General features: G+C 47.7%; 2 protein-coding genes across 3 annotated transcripts in view; one reads left to right on the forward strand and one right to left on the reverse strand.

The window, feature by feature from the left end:
• Nucleotides 1-20,880, reverse strand: part of LOC137504727 (transient receptor potential cation channel subfamily V member 6-like) — a 91,391-nt gene that overhangs the window by 58,461 nt on the left and 12,050 nt on the right. The window contains exons 4-7 of the mRNA XM_068233312.1: nt 20,687-20,827; nt 16,485-16,583; nt 13,696-13,868; nt 10,227-10,373 (exon numbers count right to left, since the gene is read on the reverse strand). Coding sequence (XP_068089413.1) covers nt 10,227-10,373; nt 13,696-13,868; nt 16,485-16,583; nt 20,687-20,827 — 560 coding nt within the window. The remainder of the gene's footprint in view (nt 1-10,226; nt 10,374-13,695; nt 13,869-16,484; nt 16,584-20,686; nt 20,828-20,880) is intronic.
• The window catches only part of LOC137570592 (protein tilB homolog), a 98,259-nt gene continuing 96,634 nt past the window's right edge, over nt 19,256-20,880 (forward strand). For both annotated transcript variants that reach the window (XM_068279290.1, XM_068279289.1), the window contains exon 1: nt 19,256-19,316. The gene's annotated coding sequence lies outside the window, so the exon portion shown is untranslated. The remainder of the gene's footprint in view (nt 19,317-20,880) is intronic.

Here is a 20,880-nt window from a genome sequence, read left to right on the forward strand (position 1 = left end):
GTCCTGCGAATAAAACGGTTAAACACGCGGTATTCTGTCTAGCCAACAACAAACAAACAGTAGCGTATCTTCAGAGACCCGGGATCAGTTCTGTGTGTGTGCTGATAAGCAGGGTAGCGGACAGTGAATGACTTGGAGAAAGTCGTTTATTCACGCAATATAAATAATTAATATATACAGACAATTATTAAAATCAACAATTATTAAAACAGTAATAGCCAGTATAAAAAATAAAAAAAGGGAGAAAAATACTTAGTTCCTGGAAAGATGTCCTTTTTGTGGGAAAACAGAGTTCTGGGTTTCAATTTGAGTTCAGAGTTCAGACCAGGTGGATGCCAGCATATCCTCAAGCTGGCATCTGATGAATTCAAGATGTTTCAGTGTGGAGGACACTGAGTTTGGGTCCTCAGCCATTCTTATGCCCCTGCTTCAGTAGGAGGGAGTGAGGGCGGGGAGCCATACACCCCCTTAGAAGATGAGATGAGCCCTCCCCTTATCCTGGGGGCTAGAAATCATATCTACCCATATATGGGCTCTATCTCACAGAACCGTACAGGTCAGGGCAGATTTATTAACATTTTCAGGTCTGTCTCGATTTACCCAGCGCCCTGATACCAGACATGAGGGGTGGGACCCCTGTGGTATCATCAGGGCATTTTCAAACTGCCTAACTGGCAGTCCTTACCTCAGAATGTTCTGAAACTTCCTCAGAACCAGCACCGGGGCTCATGCTACACTTCCCCCACGTTTGGTGAAGCTGCCATCTCAGGAACCCCAGAAATATTACAGATCTGGGAAGTTATGGATTATGCCATGAGACTTCAGGTTTATTCAGGGTGTGTTCTAGCTGCTAACAGCTGACTTTCCTTTGATCTTTACTAGGGAGCAAAGTGTCAAGACCTCCCGTGGATTCGTAGCCTGCCTGGCTGTACCTAGGCATCCTTTGGTTAATTAACATCTACATGAGATCAGCTAGGTGTCACCTTATACCTGATGGATGGGCCATCCGCACAGCTTGAAGCCAGGGACTCTCTGGGCCCAGGCTCATTAGCATATCAAAAGAGCCATCCAGCCTTTAGGATGGTGCTCTCACTGCTAAGAAAAGGACTCCAGCTCCCACTACACACTCAACCCAGATTGTATCGATTTGAAGCGCAATTGATGCAGGGAATCGAGTGCGATCGCTTTTTGTTCACGGGCGGTTACAGGACGCGCCTGCGGCCCCGCAACCGTCCGTGACAGCCCTCCCTGGGGAGAAGGCAGATAGACATTCATCAGCAAGATGTGTGTCGTTGCCGCTAACCTGCGAGATCTGATCTAGTTCCCCGTTGCAACGGGATAGCCCGTCGGCGTTCTGGTGTCAGCTGCCTGCCTTGTGTTGAATCGTGAAGTCATACTGCTGTAATGACAGGCTCCAACGTAAGAGCTTGCCATTGGTCCCAGCAGTGCGGTTCAGCCAACTCAGGGGATTATGGTCGGTAATGATCGTGAAGGAGCGGCCGTACAGATACGATTGTAGTTTCTGTAGGGCCCACACGATCGCTAGGCACTCCTTTTCAGTTGTGGAGTAGGCTACCTCTCGGGGCAGGAGCTTCCGGCTCAGGTAGAGGATAGGGTGTTCATCTCCTTTTCCATCCACCTGGCTGAGGACTGCGCCGAGACCGTAGTCAGAGGCATCGGTTTGTACAACAAACCGACGACTGAAGTCTGGGGCTTGAAGCACCGGGGCGCTTGCGAGTGCCTGCTTCAAGGCTTGGAAGGCGTTCTCGCAAGCGGGGGTCCAGCTAACAACCTTGGGGTGTTTCTTGCTAGTGGCATCGGTCAGGGGTTTCGCCAAGGTACTATAGGCTGGAACAAATTTCCTATAGTAGCCGGCGGTCCCCAGGAACGCCTGGACCTGCTTTTTCGTGATAGGCCGAGGACATGCCAGGATGGCATCAACCTTTCCCGTGTCAGGTTTCAGGGTGTTACCCCCCACCCGGTGACCTAAGTACTGCACCTCGGTCATACCAATCTGACACTTACTCGGCTTAACTGTCAGATTGGCTGCAGCCAGCCTCTCTAGTACCTGGGACAGGTGTTTGAGGTGTTCCTCCCAGGTGGGGCTGAACACCGCAATGTCATCCAAGTACGCTACAGCGAACCCTTGCAGTCCCTCCAGCAGGTCGTTTACGGCCCGCTGAAACGTGGCAGGAGCGTTCTTCATCCCAAAGGGCATCATCGTGAACTCGAAGAGGCCAAAAGGGGTGATGAAGGCCGACTTCTGCCTCGCGTCAGGTGCAAGTGGTATCTGCCAGTACCCCCGGCTCAGATCCATGATTGATAGGTACCTGGCGGACGCCAGCGTATCCAACAACTCATCGATGCGAGGCATGGGGTAGGCGTCTGTAGTGGTGATGGCGTTCAACTTCCTGTAGTCCACGCAGAACCGAGTTGTCTGGTCCTTCTTGGGGACCAGGACAACAGGGGCTGCCCAGGCACTACAGGACTTTTGAACCACCCCTAGCTCCAGCATCTCCCTCACCTCTTTCTGCATGTCCGCTTGCACCTCAGGGGAGACGCGGTAAGCGGATTGCCTGATGGGGGGATGGGTGCCCGTATCTACCCTATGCACTGCTAGACTGGTCCGCCCCGGGACACCGGAGAAGGTGTGCTGGTACGGACCCAGAACCTCCTGCAACTGCTCTTGCTGGGACGAGGAGAGTTGTGGGTTGACGCTTAGGTCACTGTCCACATCTCGTATGTCAGCCAGCAGGTCTAACAGGGGGTCTGCCTCTCCCTGCTCTAACCGGCTGCACACTGGCAGCACATACTTGGTTCTGTCATGGTGGGCCTTCAGCATGTTGACATGGAAGCTTTTCTGTTTCCTGCCTCCCATGTTCACCAGGTATGTCAGAGGGTTTAACCGTTGCACTATAGTGTAGGGTCCCTCCCAGGCCGCTTGCAGCTTGTTCTGCCTCACTGGAAGAAGGGCATACACTTTGTCACCTACTTCAAATGACCTCTCTCCAGCAGTGCGGTCATACCAGAGTTTTTGTTTGGCCTGAGCCTGGGCCATGTTTTCCGTTACCATTTCTGTGAGGGACTCCATCTTGTCCCTGAACCTGAGAACGTAATCAACTACAGAGACATCTGTGGGGTCCCCCTTGCCCTCCCATGTCTCCCGCATCAATTGTAGGGGTCCTCGGACATTCCTACCATACAGGAGCTCGAACGGGGAGAACCCGGTAGATTCCTGCGGCACCTCCCTGTATGCAAACAACAGATGAGGCAGGTATCGTTCCCAGTCCCCACCTTGCGACTCAACAAACGTGGTCAGCATTTGCTTCAGCGACCCGTTGAACCTTTCACACAGTCCATTGGTCTGCGGGTGGTAGGGACTGGAGACAATGTGCGTCATCTGTATCTTTTTGCACAGGGCCTCCATGAGTCCGGACATAAACTGGGTTCCCTGATCGGAGAGCATCTCCGCAGGGAACCCGACTCGGGAGAAAATGTTAAGTAGCGCGTCGGCTACCTTGTCCGCTCTCAGGGAGGCAAGTGCCATGGCCTTAGGATAGCGGGTGGCGTAATCCACCACCGTCAGGATGTACCTTTTGCCACTGCTGCTGGGAGTAGGCAATGGTCCAATTATGTCGACTGCCACTCTGTGAAAGGGCTCACCTATGATTGGCAGTGGACACAAGGGAGCTTTGCGGGGATTCCCAGCCCTTTTTACCTTTTGGCAAATGGTACATGAGCGGCAGTAGTTCGTCACATCTATCCGCATTTGAGGCCAGTAGAAATGTCCCCGGATACGATCAAGGGTCCTGTGGATCCCCAAGTGCCCGGCCAGGGGAATGTCATGTGCGGACTTCAGCACATGCCCCCGGAAGGCACTAGGTACCACAAGCAACTTGGTACCCATCCCCATTTCACCTTCGGTGGGGTGTACAGGCTCACTGTACAACTTCCCACCTTCCCAGTATACCTTGAACGTAGCCTCGTCTGTGAGGGGCTCAGAAGCCTGTTTTCTGAGGGCCTCGAGGTTAGGGTCAGTCTGGAGTGCTTGCACAAATGCAGCACTCTCACTCTCAGCCAGCTGGCCCGTGGCGTATGAGGCTAGTGGCTGAAGGGTACCATCCCTGTGGTCAGAGGAGGGGGAGGAGGCCGGGACCTCCTCTACCTGTTCTGAGCTCAGGGTCTGAGCAGTATGGCTGCGTGTTACCGCTAGCACAGGTATCCCTTCAGAGTGGCACATATTGGCATTACCTACATCATTGTCACAAGCATTAATAACAGTAACAGGAACATTTTCATCACAGACAGTTTGTACATCAACCACAGGTACCCGTGAAGTGGGCACGTTCAACCCACCTCCCCCCTGTTCTTGCCCCTGGGTGCAAAGTACCTGGGTGTGGGCAGAGAGTCCGTCTCCGTCCTGGCATTCCACAGGGCGTGGTGCAGGTTCATAGTACGCCACCAGCGTGCCCAAGTCGGTCCCCAGCAAAACAGGGACCGGCAGTTGGTCCAGGATCCCAACAACCTTCTCGTGGACCCCCACCCCCCAGTCGATGGACACCCGGGCTTGGGAAATGTGAGAAAGAGTGCCCCCCACTCCAGTGAGGGTGAGGTACTGGTCAGGAATGATGGCCTCTGCGGGGACAAGGTGTGCACGCACCAGAGTGACATCTGCTCCGGTGTCACGGAAACCAGTGACAAGCTGGTCATTCACCGTAACCAGCTGGTGATTGCTTGTGATGGGGGAGTTCCCTGCCCCCTTGGCAAACATCAGGTTGGATGCGGCTCCTGGTTGGGGTACACTGGCGGGGGGTGTCTGCCGCGGGCGAGGTGCGGGTGGTCCAGGTGCTGGGGTGGTCTGCCTCCGCTCCGGACAGGTGAACTTCATGTGTCCCGTCTTGTGGCAGTAGTGACAGGTGACCTCTCCAGAGGCTGCAGGCCTGGGTGCAGCAGCTGCGCTGGGTGGCCTCTGTGGCGGACGGCTCACAGGGGCAGGAGGGTCTGCCGAGGTATTGGGCTGACCTCCTCTCCAGCTGGATGGGACAGTTCTGCGGGTATCAGCCACCCGGGTAGTTGCAAAAGTCTCAGCAAGGTCTGCAGCGACAGTTGCTGAAGCCGGCCTGCGTTCTAGCACAAACTGGCGTACATCAGCAGGGCAAATGTTCAGAAATTGTTCCAGGACTATCAAGTCCTCCAGGACATCATAAGACCCTTTGGTGAGGCCTAGTGTCCACTGGCGGAGTGTGGTGAGCAAGCTGCTGGCCACATCTCGGTACGAATCAGAAGGCTTTTTCTGCCAGGCCCTGAACTTTTTCCGATAGGCTTCTGGCGTCAGCTGGTACTTAGTAATGATAGCGTCTTTTATAGCAGCATAATCATTATCCTTCTCCGCAGGCAATTCTGCGAAGGCATCAAGCGCTTTGTAGCGCAGCAAAGGTGTCAGATGTCTGGCCCACTGGTCTTGGGACAGACGATACTGACGGCATGCTTTTTCAAAAGACCGCAAAAACAAGTCAATGTCTGTGTCTTTTTCAATATTAGCAAATTTAAATTTTGCACTTACGGGTGGTGCAGCTCCTTCAGCAGGGAGACTGGGCGGTGAACTCCGGCTGGCCTGTTGCACTTTTGCCATGTTTAGCTCATGCTGTCGTTGGCGCTCCCGTTCTCGCTCAGCGGCATCCCTCTCCGCGTGGCGTTCAGCAGCAGCAGCAGCTTGCCGCTCCCGTTCCTCCCGCATTTGGCGCTCTTCACGCATGTACTGCAGGTACTTGTCCAGGTCAGTGTCCATCAGCTTTTGTAATGCCTGCTGCATTAGCGGATCAGTACAAACGGACAGTCCAGTACTGGCCGGTTCCAGGCGAGTACTTTCAGAAACTCTGGGATTGGGGTCCACACTGACATTCTCCTGCGTAACTGTTGCAGCAGGGCCCGCAGGATGCTCAACCTCCGTATGCGCAGAATCTTCAGTCTCTGGTTCCCCTTGACTTGGGTCAGATGGGCTGGTATCCACTTCAGCGGACACCCCCGGCTCCCGCAGTTGCTGGGTATCCCATTGAAACAATTCCGTTACCAGGTCCCGTTGTGTCTTGCGGCCGATATCAATGCCTCTCTCTTGGCAAAGATTTTGCAGGTCCGCCAGGCACATTTTCTTGTAGTTCCCGGACATTTCCATGCCAAATAAAATAAAACTTTTGGGGAGGGGTACTGGCTACACAGTCTCTCTGTATATATAAAAAATATATTGCCTTCCAGCTACACCAACGAATTAGTTAGTTTCTCGATAGCGCTAGCGCTATCGTAGATACTTTCAGCACAACACAGGTCCCAACCGCTGCCTAACACTGTCACAGGAGCCCTAGTGGCCGACCGCACTTAGCCTTCTAAACGGTGCCAGCGCACAGATCGTGCGAACTCTGGTCGCAGTCAATGCGCAGGAACCGTTAAGAATTAGCCGCAGACAACTCAGAAGGGAGCCTGTGAGACACGGGTAATTACCACGTCACCTACTGGTTCAGAGTAAACTGCCACCACCGCGGTTACCATGGGACCGTGGAGCCCACTAACTGACTGACTAGTCCTGCGAATAAAACGGTTAAACACACGGTATTCTGTCTAGCCAACAACAAACAAACAGTAGCGTATCTTCAGAGACCCGGGATCAGTTCTGTGTGTGTGCTGATAAGCAGGGTAGCGGACAGTGAATGACTTGGAGAAAGTCGTTTATTCACGCAATATAAATAATTAATATATACAGACAATTATTAAAATCAACAATTATTAAAACAGTAATAGCCAGTATAAAAAATAAAAGAAGGAAGAAAAATACTTAGTTCCTGGAAAGATGTCCTTTTTGTGGGAAAACAGAGTTCTGGGTTTCAATTTGAGTTCACAGTTCAGACCAGGTGGATGCCAGCATATCCTCAAGCTGGCATCTGATGAATTCAAGATGTTTCAGTGTGGAGGACACTGAGTTTGGGTCCTCAGCCATTCTTATGCCCCTGCTTCAGTAGGAGGGAGTGAGGGCGGGGAGCCATACACCCCCTTAGAAGATGAGATGAGCCCTCCCCTTATCCTGGGGGCTAGAAATCATATCTACCCATATATGGGCTCTATCTCACAGAACCGTACAGGTCAGGGCAGATTTATTAACATTTTCAGGTCTGTCTCGATTTACCCAGCGCCCTGATACCAGACATGAGGGGTGGGACCCCTGTGGTATCATCAGGGCATTTTCAAACTGCCTAACTGGCAGTCCTTACCTCAGAATGTTCTGAAACTTCCTCAGAACCAGCACCGGGGCTCATGCTACACTTCCCCCACGTTTGGTGAAGCTGCCATCTCAGGAACCCCAGAAATATTACAGATCTGGGAAGTTATGGATTATGCCATGAGACTTCAGGTTTATTCAGGGTGTGTTCTAGCTGCTAACAGCTGACTTTCCTTTGATCTTTACTAGGGAGCAAAGTGTCAAGACCTCCCGTGGATTCGTAGCCTGCCTAGCTGTACCTAGGCATCCTTTGGTTAATTAACATCTACATGAGATCAGCTAGGTGTCACCTTATACCTGATGGATGGGCCATCCGCACAGCTTGAAGCCAGGGACTCTCTGGGCCCAGGCTCATTAGCATATCAAAAGAGCCATCCAGCCTTTAGGATGGTGCTCTCACTGCTAAGAAAAGGACTCCAGCTCCCACTACACACTCAACCCAGATTGTATCGATTTGAAGCGCAATCGATGCAGGGAATCGAGTGCGATCGCTTTTTGTTCACGGGCGGTTACAGGACACGCCTGCGGCCCCGCAACCGTCCGTGACACCCCATATGGAATAAATGCTGATTTCAATTTAGGTGTGTTCCTGTAGAATCCGTTTAAGGGTTGGAGCTCTTCCCCTCTTTCCAGATAGGCGAGATAAGATAGAGTTGGTAGTTCTGGTAATTTTCCCTCTTTGGTGGCCCCATGCCCCGCGAATAAATTTTTGTGGGGGAAGTGTTTCCTGGGTCCTCTCTCGATGCAGATAAAAGGTCCATGAAGTGTTGGATAAAAACCGGTAGGAAAGATAGATAATATAAATGTAGGCTAATGTATGGAAATAATGAAAGATGCTAGAGTAACATTTATGAAAATTTAGGTAGTTCATGATTGTAATAAGCAGCAGTGGAAATTAAAGCGTAAATTGCATTAGAAAAATCTATATTTCTGAAAGAATGGAGAGGCAATGATTAAGGGATAATTTATAATATATAAAGGAGAATGTGCAGTTACTGAAAAATCCACAAGATGGTGCTGAAGAGTATGATAAAATGTTTATTCATGAACTATTCCTATTTAAGCCCACTAGAGGGCACATGAAAACCGGATATTGAGTCCATGCCTTGAAAAAACTCGTGAAAACGAGTGAAACGCGTTGGCTATACTTGGACTGTACAGGCTACCGTAGGGGGCAGAGGTGGAGCAGAGGAAGCGGCATCCATAGCCGCAGAAGTTGCGCAACACCGCCGGCCGAGTTCTAATAGCGGTGCAGCGCGATCCATAAACGCCACGGACAGGAAACCATTGAGGGGCTGGAGGTTACACGGAGGTAGTGGGGACGCCCACGTACTCATCCTCGCCCCAGAAAACTTGAAAGGCTTGGTAAGACTGTTCAAAATCTTTCGTGGCAAGTAATTTATTGAATGAGAAACAACAAACAAACAATTGTCAATTTTCCACCAGTGCCTCATTGCGGGCCGTTGTGAATTTTATACCACGGGTGAATTCATGGACACTATCATTACAACCCTGAATGAATTTAAGGGAACTTCAAGAACAATTTATAACATGAATTTTGGGCAAAGGTTTGGAATGTTATCAGGAAGTGATTGAAGCACATTCAGCTATAAGGCCGTTTAAAGGGACAGTGCAATACAATATTCAAACAAAGTGATTGAAGTAAATATGAACTCTTTGCAGAGGGAATCACAATAATTCATGTTAGTTCCCATCACATGGGAGCAATAGGGCGTGTGCAATAATAGTGGATAGTGTGGGGAAGTTAATGAAGTGTTTATATGCAAAATCCTTGTAATACATTTTAAAATCAAGCTAACTCCGCCTGTCCAGTGTGATTTATAATAGAGTTTTATACTGTGCAATGCATAGAAAAATTGTTATGTTTAGAAATATCTATAAACCTGACCACCTATTCTATGGACATCTATACACCTGGCTACCTATTCTGGTGACATCTCTACATCTGGCCACCTATTCTGGGGACAACTATACACATGGCTACTTATACTGGGGACACCTATAGACCTGGCTAGCTATACTGGGGGTACCTATTTTGGGGGAACTGCTGTCAGATCTTTATTTTTGGGGAACCGCTGATGCCAGATTATGTGTATTTTGGGGAACCGCTGCCAGATTGTGTATGTTGGGGGACCACTGCTGCCAGAGGTTTGGCGCAGAGGTTTTTAGGGTGAGTCCACTCACTTCTTTTTCCAGGACTAGACCCCTGTTAAAATGTATATATAGCCCTAGACTTTTTGCCGCCTGAGGCAATTTTCAGTGAAATCGCCGCCCCCCCCCCCCCCCCCAAGCCGTTGTTGTGGGGGGCCGCCCGAGCTGGAGGGGATAGCGGGCGTAGCAGGAAGTGACGTCAGTGGAGTGCAGGAAGTGACGTCAGTGGAGCGCACGCTGGCCTGGAACGAGGAAGAGGTGAGTAATCCCCGCCCGTTGCCTCTTACGAATAGCTGCAGCCACAGCACGGACCTTTTTAAAGCTGGAGGGGAGCGGAGGACGGGGGACCCAGGCGAGGGAGGGGGGGTCCGACCCCCCTCCCAGCCGCTAGGCCCAATACCCCCTTCCTGCCCGCTATCCCCTCCAGCTCGGGCGGCCCCCCACACACATGGACGGGCGGGTGCCACCCACCCAGAAGTGCCGCCTGAGGCAAAAGTTTCACCCCGCCTCATGGGCGGGCCGGCCCTGTATATAGTCAGTACTGCACACCTATATCCACACTAAGCAACAATAAAGTATAGGAAGCCCCACCAAAAGCATCTTTAAATCTCCTGCCGTAGCTCCCCCTTGGTCCATTGATTGGACAATCACTGTAGCTACACTGCACTCACTATCCCATTGGCCTTTCAGGAGGCCCGTTTGTACCTGTGAGGACTACTTCCTATTTTTTAGGGGTTGCTCACAAATAACGTTGCTGATTTACTGTATTCAACTAGAGAGTACTTACTGCATCGTTGTTACAGGTACATATAACATCAATGACAGACAAAGTGTCATTCCAGGAGTCGATCCCGCTTAAATCATACAGTGTTGTCTTCAGGGGACCAAATGACCAGCATGCATGTTTCCTTTTTTCCATCAAGTAATGAAACATCTGAGAAATAAATGATGACATTTAATCTATAGTAAAACGTGTATTGTGTAGTTATTGTAAAATTACCTTGTATTGGGAAACACATTTAAAATTGCAAACAGAGTGGGAAAAAAGTATTTAAAAAGTTTTGTACCTATGTTTATGGGAAGTGCATATTCATAGCACAGGGTCAGTGATCATTATACAAGAAAACCCATTCAGGAAGGTATCAGCTGTTCTGCCACCTTTTCATATAGACCATTTGAGTATAATGCCTCCACATCCATTATTAGAATCAGTAGCTCCTGTCATACAACTATCTCATCCTGTATCATCACCAAGTAATGACTCTTCCAGGTGTATTTGAGGAAGACGTTCCACGTGTGGCTAAAAGGTATCCTATAAACTGACTTGCTTTCTAAAGTGAACCTCCAGACTAAAAATCTACTCAGCAGCACTATAAATGATTGGTGTTTCTTTTAACAGTTTCACAGCATCAGAACTTTGTTTTTCTTACCGAAGCCTCATTTTTAGCTGCACAGAAGCTAAGCCCCGCCCCATCAAAGAAATCTGCCCAGGCATTTTTCCCCTGATGCTGTGCAAAGCATAATGGGATTTCCTATGTTGTTGTTCTCGTTGCCTAGCAACTGGGAGGGGTGATCAGGACAGCGCAGTTTCTAGGCTAAAATGCACCCAGGGCGAGGGTGTAAAAATTGCGCCCCCCCCCCGCGAGCAAGGTATGGGTGCCCGCAGTATAGGTTAGCCAGGTCTAGTTGCACTTGGTATAGGTCCCCCCAGTATAGGTAGCCAAGAATAGGTACCCCAGTATAGGTAGCCAGGCATAGGTGAGCCAGTATAGTTGCCCCCGCTATAGGTTAGCCAGGTAGGTGCCACCAGTATAGGTAGCCAGTATAGTTGCCCCCAGTATAGGTTAGATAGGCAGGCGCCCCCGGTATAAATTAGATAGGTAGGTGCCCCAGTACAGGTTATTTAGGTAGGTGCCTGCAATATAGGTAGCTAGTATAGTGGCCACCTGTATAGGCTAGCTAGGTAGGTGCCCCCAATACAGGTTAAATAGGTGCCCCCAGTATAGGTTAGATAGGTAGCTGCCCCCCAGTGTAGGTTAGATTAGGTAGCTGCCTCCCAGTGTAGGTTAGATAGGTAGCTGCCCCCCAGCGTAGGTTAGATTAGGTAGGTGCCCCCCCAGCGTAGGTTAGATTAGGTAGGTGCCCCCCCCCCAGTATAGATTAGATAGGTAGTTGCCCCCCAGTGTAGGTTAAATAGGTAGCTGCCCCCCAGTGTAGGTTAGATAGGTAGCTGCCCCCCAGTGTAGGTTAGATAGGTAGCTGCCCCCCAGTGTAGGTTAGATAGGTAGCTGCCCCCCAGTGTAGGTTAGATAGGTAGCTGCCCCCCAGTGAAGGTTAGATAGGTAGCTGCCCCCCAGTGAAGGTTAGATAGGTAGCTGCCCCCCAGTGTAGGTTAGATTAGGTAGGTGCCCCCCAGTGTAGGTTAGATTAGGTAGGTGCCCCCCAGTGTAGGTTAGATAGGTAGCTGCCCCCAGTGAAGGTTAGATAGGTAGCTGCCCCCCAGTGTAGGTTAGATTAGGTAGGTGCCCCCCAGTGTAGGTTAGATTAGGTAGGTGCCCCCCAGTGTAGGTTAGATTAGGTAGGTGCCCCCCAGTATAGGTTAGATTAGGTAGGTGCCCCCCAGTGTATGTTAGATTAGGTAGGTGCCCCCCAGTGTATGTTAGATTAGGTAGGTGCCCCCCAGCGTAGGTTAGATTAGGTAGGTGCCCCCCAGTATAGGTTAGATAGGTAGCTGCCCCCCAGTATAGGTTAGATTAGGTAGGTGCCCCCCAGCGTAGGTTAGATTAGGTAGCTGCCCCCAGCGTAGTTTAGATTAGGTAGGTGCCCCCAGGATAGGTTAGATAGCTAGCTGTCCCCTATAGTGGAGGGGGGAGCCGGAGCCGCGGGGAGGGCAGCCCGACCTCTCCCTCCCTCTCCCGGGCGCCCTCCGTGCTCCCCCCTCAGATGCAGAGCGAGCAGCCGGGAAGCGCTGTTTGCAACTCACCTGCCTGGCTCCAAGCGCTGCTCTCTCGCCGCTGGTCTGTCTCCTCTCTCTGCATACATGCGGATACACACGCTGCTTCCGGCTAAACAGGAAGCCGCGTGTATCCGCAGTATGCAGAGAGAAGAGACAGACCAGCGGCGAGAGAGCAGCGCTTGGAGCCAGGCAGGTGAGTTGCAAACAGCGCTTCCCGGCTGCTCGCTCTGCATCTGAGGGGGGAGCACTGAAGGCGCCCGGGAGAGGAAGGGAGAGGTCGGGCTGCCCTCCCCGCGGCTCCGGCTCCCCCCTCCATTATAGCGCCCCCCTCCTAACAGCGCCCCAGGCGGCGGCACGCCCTGCACGGGGGTAGAAACGGCCCTGGATCAGGACACAGGACAGTTGGAACTGTGTCTCATGCTCCCTGTCACCTACTTTCAATCAAAAAGATGGATGGCCCCATGAAATCACAAACATTTGCCTATACTTTTAAAACAGGGTGTATAAGAGATTATATTACCTATCTATTTTAATTAACATAACTAATGCAGCTGAATGACAGTATGTTTGTTTAGGCTGAAGTTCCTATTTAAGGAACAATGCCCAGATATGGGCCATTGTATGGCTTGTATGGGTTACTGTTATTGATATGTATCTTATGAATTGTATAAAAGGGGGGGGGGGGGGAGAAATGAGCGCCTGCAGATCTCTGAAATGTGTGTTTTGTTTTTCTGTTTGTTTTTTTGTCTTTTTTTTTGGGGGGGGGAGGGGGGTTGCGAGGCGACCTGCCAGATTTCTGTTTTGGGACTGGAGGGTGCCTGTCTGCCTGCTGCCCGATTTCTGTTTTGGGGAGGGAATTAAGCACCTACATGTCTCTGTAATGTTTTGGGGGTTTTTTTTGGGGGGGGGGGGGGCCTGACAGATCTCTGTTTTGAGAGCGGGAGGAGGGTGGGGTGCCTGTCTGCCTGATTTCTGTTTTGGGGGAGGGGGTGCCTGCCTGCTTTCTGGTTTGGGGGGGGGGGCATACAACATTTCGCGGGGGGGGGGGGGCAGTGGTTTCTAGTTAAGCCCCTGTGGTGGCCGATCTGTCCTTATGCAAAATCTCACTCTTTGCTGTACTTTGGCTTAGTAAATCAGACCCTCTGTCCCTCACTGCTGTTTCTGCATATTCACAAGGCTTGAGTACCTCGATACAAGATGCAATATATTATAAAACAGCAATAGCATACATATGCAGAGTTGTAATGTACAATTCTTAGCAATGTAGGATTTCAGATCTGTCCATGAATAACACTCTTACCTGTGCATCCCCTTCTTGTGCCGCCAATTTCAGGGGAGTCAGTCCACGTTTATTTACAATACTTTCTAAATCAGAAACCAGTTCTTTTGAAATGAGCGATGCCAAGAAATCATAAGTCTTGCAGGCCATGGATTTATTTGGATGTAGAACTAGAATATGGAATACTGTGTTCCCTTGAAATGAGAATTTGAATTATGCCGTTACTTATTATGCAAAATAAAAATAAGAAATTCAGTAGAAAACAGACATAAAACATGGCATCTAACTCATAAAGCCTAGTTTGGCTTTCCTTTTAATGCATATAGTCTGGATTGAGGGCTAAAGTTCAGTGCAAATTTCATGTAGTGCACATGTATCATTTTTGCAATACTCAATGCAATTTACTAGTCTGTTGTTATGAGTCTGCTGATCTTATTTCCTGTGCCAGTCTCTATGTGCATCTTGACTGATAACAGTCTGGCCATGCTATCCCCGCGTACATACAAAAAGGGAAATTTGGGCACCGGAAAAAATAGAATATCTGTACCATTACCAATATTCTACAGTTGTGCAGAAATAATTCCAATAGCAAAATATCGCTAAACCTAACCCTATTCTCTATGAGCCCTCCTTCAACTGATACCTAACCCTAACCAACAATGCACCAATGCCTATCCCTAAGGCCCGGTTCACATTAGCGGTTGTTTGCCAAACGGAACGGATGACCTGACCGGATCCGGACCGGATCCGGATCGGAACCGTACGGTTCTGATCCGGATCCGATCTGGATCCGGTCAGGTTGCATCAGGTGGTAATCAGGATGCGATCCGGATCCGTTTGGCAAAATATACGTAAAAAAAAAAAAAAATGTTGGGGTCTGGGAGGTCAGCAGAAGGGGGACCTGTGGAATCAGGCCCTCTGCTGTTTAGCACTCACCTCCACCTCCGACATGCTGCCAACATCCTGCCAACACCTCCAGCTCGTGCTGCTCCACTCCAAAATGCTTGCCCATGTGTCCCCAGCCAAAATCGTCGCAAAAATCCGCATAGGAAGTGGGGTAGAAGATCCGGATTTCTCAGCCAGTGTGTTGTGCGGCCTCCGGTTCCCATTTGTTTGTATTGGCCGGATGGTGCAGTCCGGCTCCGCCCCGGATACGGCTGCCGGAGGGGCCGGATGAAAAAATAGCGCATGTTGGAACGGAGGCCGGAGTCCGGATCCGGCCCGGATCCGGTCCGGCTCCGGTTCTGCAGAACGGACCCATGTGAACGGACGCATAGGCTTTAATTGCTATGCCGTGCGTCCGTTCCGTCCGTTCTGCAGGCGGTGCGGCTCCGGCACGGCGATTCCGGAGGGCCACCGCAAGTGTGAACCGGGCCTAACCGTTATTCCCCAATGCCTAAGGCCCCATTTACACTTAATCAGTTGGTACGCATTTTTTTCTTCTTCTCCATAGCAGTGCATTATGAAAAATCTTTCAGTTAAAAAGCGTATAGCGTGAACTGAGCCACTGGGAAACATGGGCATTACTTTGAAAATCAGTTGTCCTTTCAGTTATAACTGAGAGCAACTGATTAAGTTGAAATGGGGCCTAACTCTAGCTCTGGGCTTTTGGACACCCAGCTATGAGGCCGAGTATAAATATAAAAAACGGGCAGCTGAACTAAAGCTTTCACTAAAATTTTATTGACCAGATGAGAGTACCAAGCTGAGAGAGGGTGATACCATATTTATGAAATTAAATTAAGGCAAATATTAATTATGGTAAACATCAGTAAAGGCCCTTACACAGGATAGATGGATGTCGCCTGGCTGGGATCAGGACCTGAACCCTTGTGTGACATCACTGGGCTAAGGTAGTACAGTACCGGCCATCTTGGCAGAGTTTTATCGAATGTGCACATTAGCACTTCTGAAGTGAGACGGATATGGAGGCCGACATATTTATTTCCTATCAAATAATACCAGTAGTCTAGCAGTCCTGCTGATCTTTCTGGTAACAATAGTATCTGAATCGCACACCTGAAACAAACATGTAGCTAATCTAGTCAGACATCAGTCAAAAACATCTGATTCACATTCTTGTTCAGGGTCTATGGCTAAAGATATTAGAGGCAGAGGATCAGCAGGACAGCCAGACAATTTGTAATGTGGAAAAGGAAATAAATATGCCAGCCTCCATATTGTTTTTACATGAGGTGTCCTTTAAGTCACTTGAAGTGGAAGTGGATATGCATTGCTTACAAAGCCTAGGAGGGCACTAATGGTGAAGGAAGGCAATGTTTGCCTTCAAAATGTATATGCACTGTACCAGCCATATTTGTTTTTACTGACTCCATCCCCTCATCTTTACACTGCCACTTTCACAGAAGTGTCTGCTCCTCTTTGGTTGTCTGACAGATACTTACCTGCAATCTGTCATTGCTGTAGATGTAGCCAATCTAGGGATGCCACTGTTGCAATGAAATGAACATTGCTGCATGGGAACAATGGAACATGCAAGCCAATGGAACAAAATCTATGTTTTCAAATCTAAGTATTTCACTGCTCTGGCTTTAAATAGCAACCCACCAAACACCCCCCCCCTTCCCCCCACCACCCCCCAAAAAGTTTGAAAAATTAGGTTGTATTACTGCCTGGAATACCTAGGTATGTTGTGGGACACAGAGAACGGTTCCCCAGTGATGATTTATTAGCCTTGGTAAGCATACAGCGATGATTGTCAATAATATTGTGGTATTGTTTCTTTTGTAAATACCTGTATATATCTAATTTCAGTTGGTGGAATGATAAAATAATCTGTGAAAATTCACCTTGACTATCCTGAGAATCCAAGGGCGCTCCCTTTTCGACTAATAACCGAATAATTTCTTGATTGCCCACACAAGCCGCAAATGAAATAATATACTCTCCTAAAAGAAGAATACAGTTATTGTACAGGATTAATATTCATACCGGTGCTGCAGATTGTGTTTTCTTAAAGAGACACTGAAGCGAAAAAAAAATTATTATATTATGATTTGTATGTGTAGTACAGCTAAGAAATAAAACATTAAGATCAGATACATCAGTGTAATTGTTTCCAGTACAGGAAGATTTAAGAAACTCCAGTTGTTATCTCTATACAAAAAAGCCATTAAGCTCTACGACTTTCAAAGTCGTGGAGAGGGCTGTTTTCTTACTTTTATTATCTCAACTGTTAGTTAATTTTTTACTTTTCCTCTGCCAGAGGAGAGGTCATTAGTTCACAGACTGCTCTGAAAGAATCATTTTGAATGCTGAGTGTTGTGTAATCTGCACATATTAGAGAATGATGCAATGTTAGAGAAAACACTATATACCTGAAAATAAAAATATAAGAATATTTTCTTTGCTGCTAATCTTCTAGTAATTATTCATAGTACACAACCAATTCATTATATCATATATTTTTTTCGCTTCAGTGTCTCTTTAAGTGCAGCTTAGAAGGGTTATAGATATTTAAATATTTAACACAATAATTTTTTGAAGCCAAAGCAAACAAAACAACAGCACCAATCCTGTGCTAGACTCCCCATACCTAAAGGAGCAAAAAACGAAAACAATTGGAATAAATGTCTGCACAATTTGGAATGTACAGTAAATAGAATGTATAGTTGCCACGGATCCACAGTACCATTGTAGTTGTACAGCGATCCCGGGAAAAGCATTGCTGGATATCTATGTACAGCTGCAACACCGATTGGGTAAGGATACATTATCCGTCATGTACAGTAATTGCATTTAGAATTCAGTTTTCCTTTCATAATTTTAAAATCAATTTTCTCAAAAACAACAAGGTCTTTTACATTTTCTCCCTTGTTCCCTTTTGTCACTTACAAACACATGGTGATGATAACATGTATGGGGGGCTTTGCAATTAACAGCAAAATATGCAGCCATTGACTTTAATGCATGTTCGCAAAATGGATTCTCCAAAATTTGTCAGAAGTTCGAAAAAATATGCTAGTGAATATTTTGCTCATCCCTAGTATTTCATAACTTGTAAAAAAAAAAAAAAATCAAACACATGCTGAGCTGCTGCTACAGCTTTTGCATATTTTTAGGCTGAAGGAGAGTCTGAAAAGAAACTTAAAGTTCCTATGACACCAGGGTTGTTTTATCCCTAGGCAGTACAACCATTGTCTCTCTTCTGCATGCAACTAGGGCATCAACAGCCTCCTATACTTATATGGGCCTGATTCCCAAAAGGGTGCTAACTCAGTTAGCACGTCTAAAACCTTTGGGCGTGCTAAGTAGGGTTCTAAGCAGTTAGCACGCCCAAAGCTTTTATTGATCATGCGCAAAGTTTAGCGCTGCGTGGTGCGTGCAAAATGTTGCACCGGATGCGACCAAACCATCACACCGGCTGTGCCTAAAAGATCGCACTGAGTGCGCCGTTTCGGGGACATTTTAGGCGCACCCAGTGCAACGTTTTGCTCGCACCACGCAGCGGTAAACTTTGCGCGCACTAATTTAGCATACGAAACGAAACTATGCACATCCTAAAGGGCTTTAGGCATGCTAAGGGGCGTTTAGGCGTGCCAACTAAGTTAGCACCCTTTTGTGAATCAAGCCCTATATAGTATTAGTGTGAAAACTAGTGGACTAGAGGATTTTTTATTTTAATTGAAATTCACAGTCATAATTTAACATCAGTTATGAGTTTAATTAGCACATTAGTAGTAACCATCATGTCATTGTTAGTCATCATTGTACTATGCACCATATGATAATATTGATATGATATGATTGTAGTGGCAATTTAAATGTTAAGGTGCCCATAAATCAGACGATATATGGGCCTATTGACCAAGAGACAGATCTCTCTCTGATCACATCTGATCGGAGAAAGATCTGTTGCCTGCCAAACACCGCAAGCTGATTCCTGGTCTATTTCAGCATGAAATCTCTTGGGAATCGGCCTTGTGACGCCGCATCCGCTGGCTCGCATATACGCCACATATACAATGTCACACACGCACCCATATATATACGTCGGCAACCACATGGGGTGCATGTGTGTGGATGGAGGGCGGAGCACGGAGCTAGTGACAGGTAAAGTATTCACGCACCAGGGGAGCACATTTTACACTAGGGGGGACTTCGCTGGGGTTACATAGCATTCATTGCTCGCCCCGATATTGCATATTACCACCATGCACCCGATTGAACACATTGGCCTTACATCTTGCAGTAGACGTGCTCGAGCATTTTGGCCCAAAATTGGTTGCGTTCTCAATCGAGCATGCTCTTGGCGTCACCCATTTTCATCCGACTTGATTAGAATAGTCACCTGATGTATGGCCACCTTTAAACTACTTTTTTTCTAGTTAGATGTTGAAACATACACTGTAACCTGCTTGCCTGCTGCTTAAACCACAGTTTATTTATTTAGCTTGAATCCTGTGACCATTAGCTGTACCTAAAACAATCTATAAAGAATATTGTGTTTGGCATGGTTCATTGGCGCACAAATTAGTCACTGGTGCTCCAGGCATGTGCCTTGTTTGTCTATGCCTAAACACATTCCTATGTGACAATACACCTATGCTATTATCTGTGTAGGCATTAATCATTCTTTGGTGGCCCAGGAAAGAACTATGTTCCCAGGAACCATCTACAAGGTCAGTTCCGCTGCTAATCTCTACAGTGTTGTGTTACGCTCCTTATAAAAAATAATAGGGTTTTCTAGCAGTTTCACAAGGTCCATTTAAATAAAGTAATACAATTACAGAAGGTAGGCAAGCATTTCCATATAAATAAGGAAATGCCTGTTTCTGCTGGTTTCTGAACTCCCACAGACTATCAATAGGCCTGTGTGCACGGTCTAGTAATGATGTATGTGTAGCTCTGTGACGGCCTGTGGGACCTCAGGACACCCAGAAACAGAAGTGCAGGTGTTTCTGAGTTCCGTGGAGACCGAGCCTCAGTGACAAACATGATTATTGTGGAAAACCATTAATGATAGGAACCAGTGTTGCAGGTAGTACTTGCTTCTATGGAATATATAACTATTTGTAATGTTTTATAAAATTAATTATTATTATTTAGTATTTATATAGCGCCGTCATCTTCCAAATGTCAGCAGCGCTGTACAAAGTACCGTATATTGTCTTGTCACTTAAAGTGAACCTCCAGACTTAAAATCTACTCAGCAGCACAAAAAAGGCTTGGTGTTTCTTTAACGGTTTCACAGCATTAGAACTTTGTTTTTCTTACCCAAACCTCATTTTTACCTGCTCATAAGCTAAGCTCTGCCCCATCAAAGAAATCTGCCCGGGCATTTTTCCCCTGATGCTGTGCAAAGCATGATGGGATTTCTGATGTTGTTGTTCTCGTTGCCTAGCGCGCGCAGCTGGGAGGGGTGATCAGGACACAGGACAGTTGGAATTGTGTCTCATGCTCCCTGTCACCTCCTTTCAACCAAAAAGATGGCTCCCCCCATGAAATCACAAACATTTGCCTGTTCTTTTAAAACAGGGTGGGTAAGAGATTGTTTTACCTATCTATTTTAATTATCATAACTAATGTAACTTAATGACAGTATGTTTGTTTAGGCTGAAGTTCCTCTTTAACTGTCCCTCAGAGGGCTCACAATCTAATCTCTACCATAGTCATATGTATGTATCGTGTGTGTATGTATCATAGTCTAGGGCCAATTTAAGGGGAAGCCAATTCACTTGTCTGTATGTTTTTGGAATGTGGGAGGAAACTGGAGTGCCCAGAGGAAACCCATGCAGATACGGGAGAACCTAGAAACTCCGTGCAGATAGTGTCCTTGTTCAGATTCAAACCGGGGACCCAGCCTTGCAGGTGAGAGTGATAACCCCTACGTCACCGTGCTGCCCATACACTTTACAGAAGAGTTTGCTTTCAAAGAAAACACCACACAATCCAGTGCATTCATTCAATATCGTAATATGTTGGCGCTTTATAAATACAATAAATAAATAAAAATAAAATAAATAAATATCTTCCCATCCAGTTATAATACCATAATAATATTGTCCTTTATTTTTCGGTGCAAAGTATGTCCCCATCACTCGAGCGTTGTGCATGTCTGCCTTCCTGTTAATCAACTCCTTGACCATCTCTGTATTCTGGTTGACGATTGCTATGTGCAAAGCCGTCTCTCCTGGGTACAAAAAGTAACAGTCATAAGTCTACCGGCCAAAGCCCATAACATTA

Source organism: Hyperolius riggenbachi, chromosome 4 (genome assembly GCF_040937935.1).
Source record: "Hyperolius riggenbachi isolate aHypRig1 chromosome 4, aHypRig1.pri, whole genome shotgun sequence".
Lineage (NCBI taxonomy): Eukaryota > Metazoa > Chordata > Amphibia > Anura > Hyperoliidae > Hyperolius > Hyperolius riggenbachi.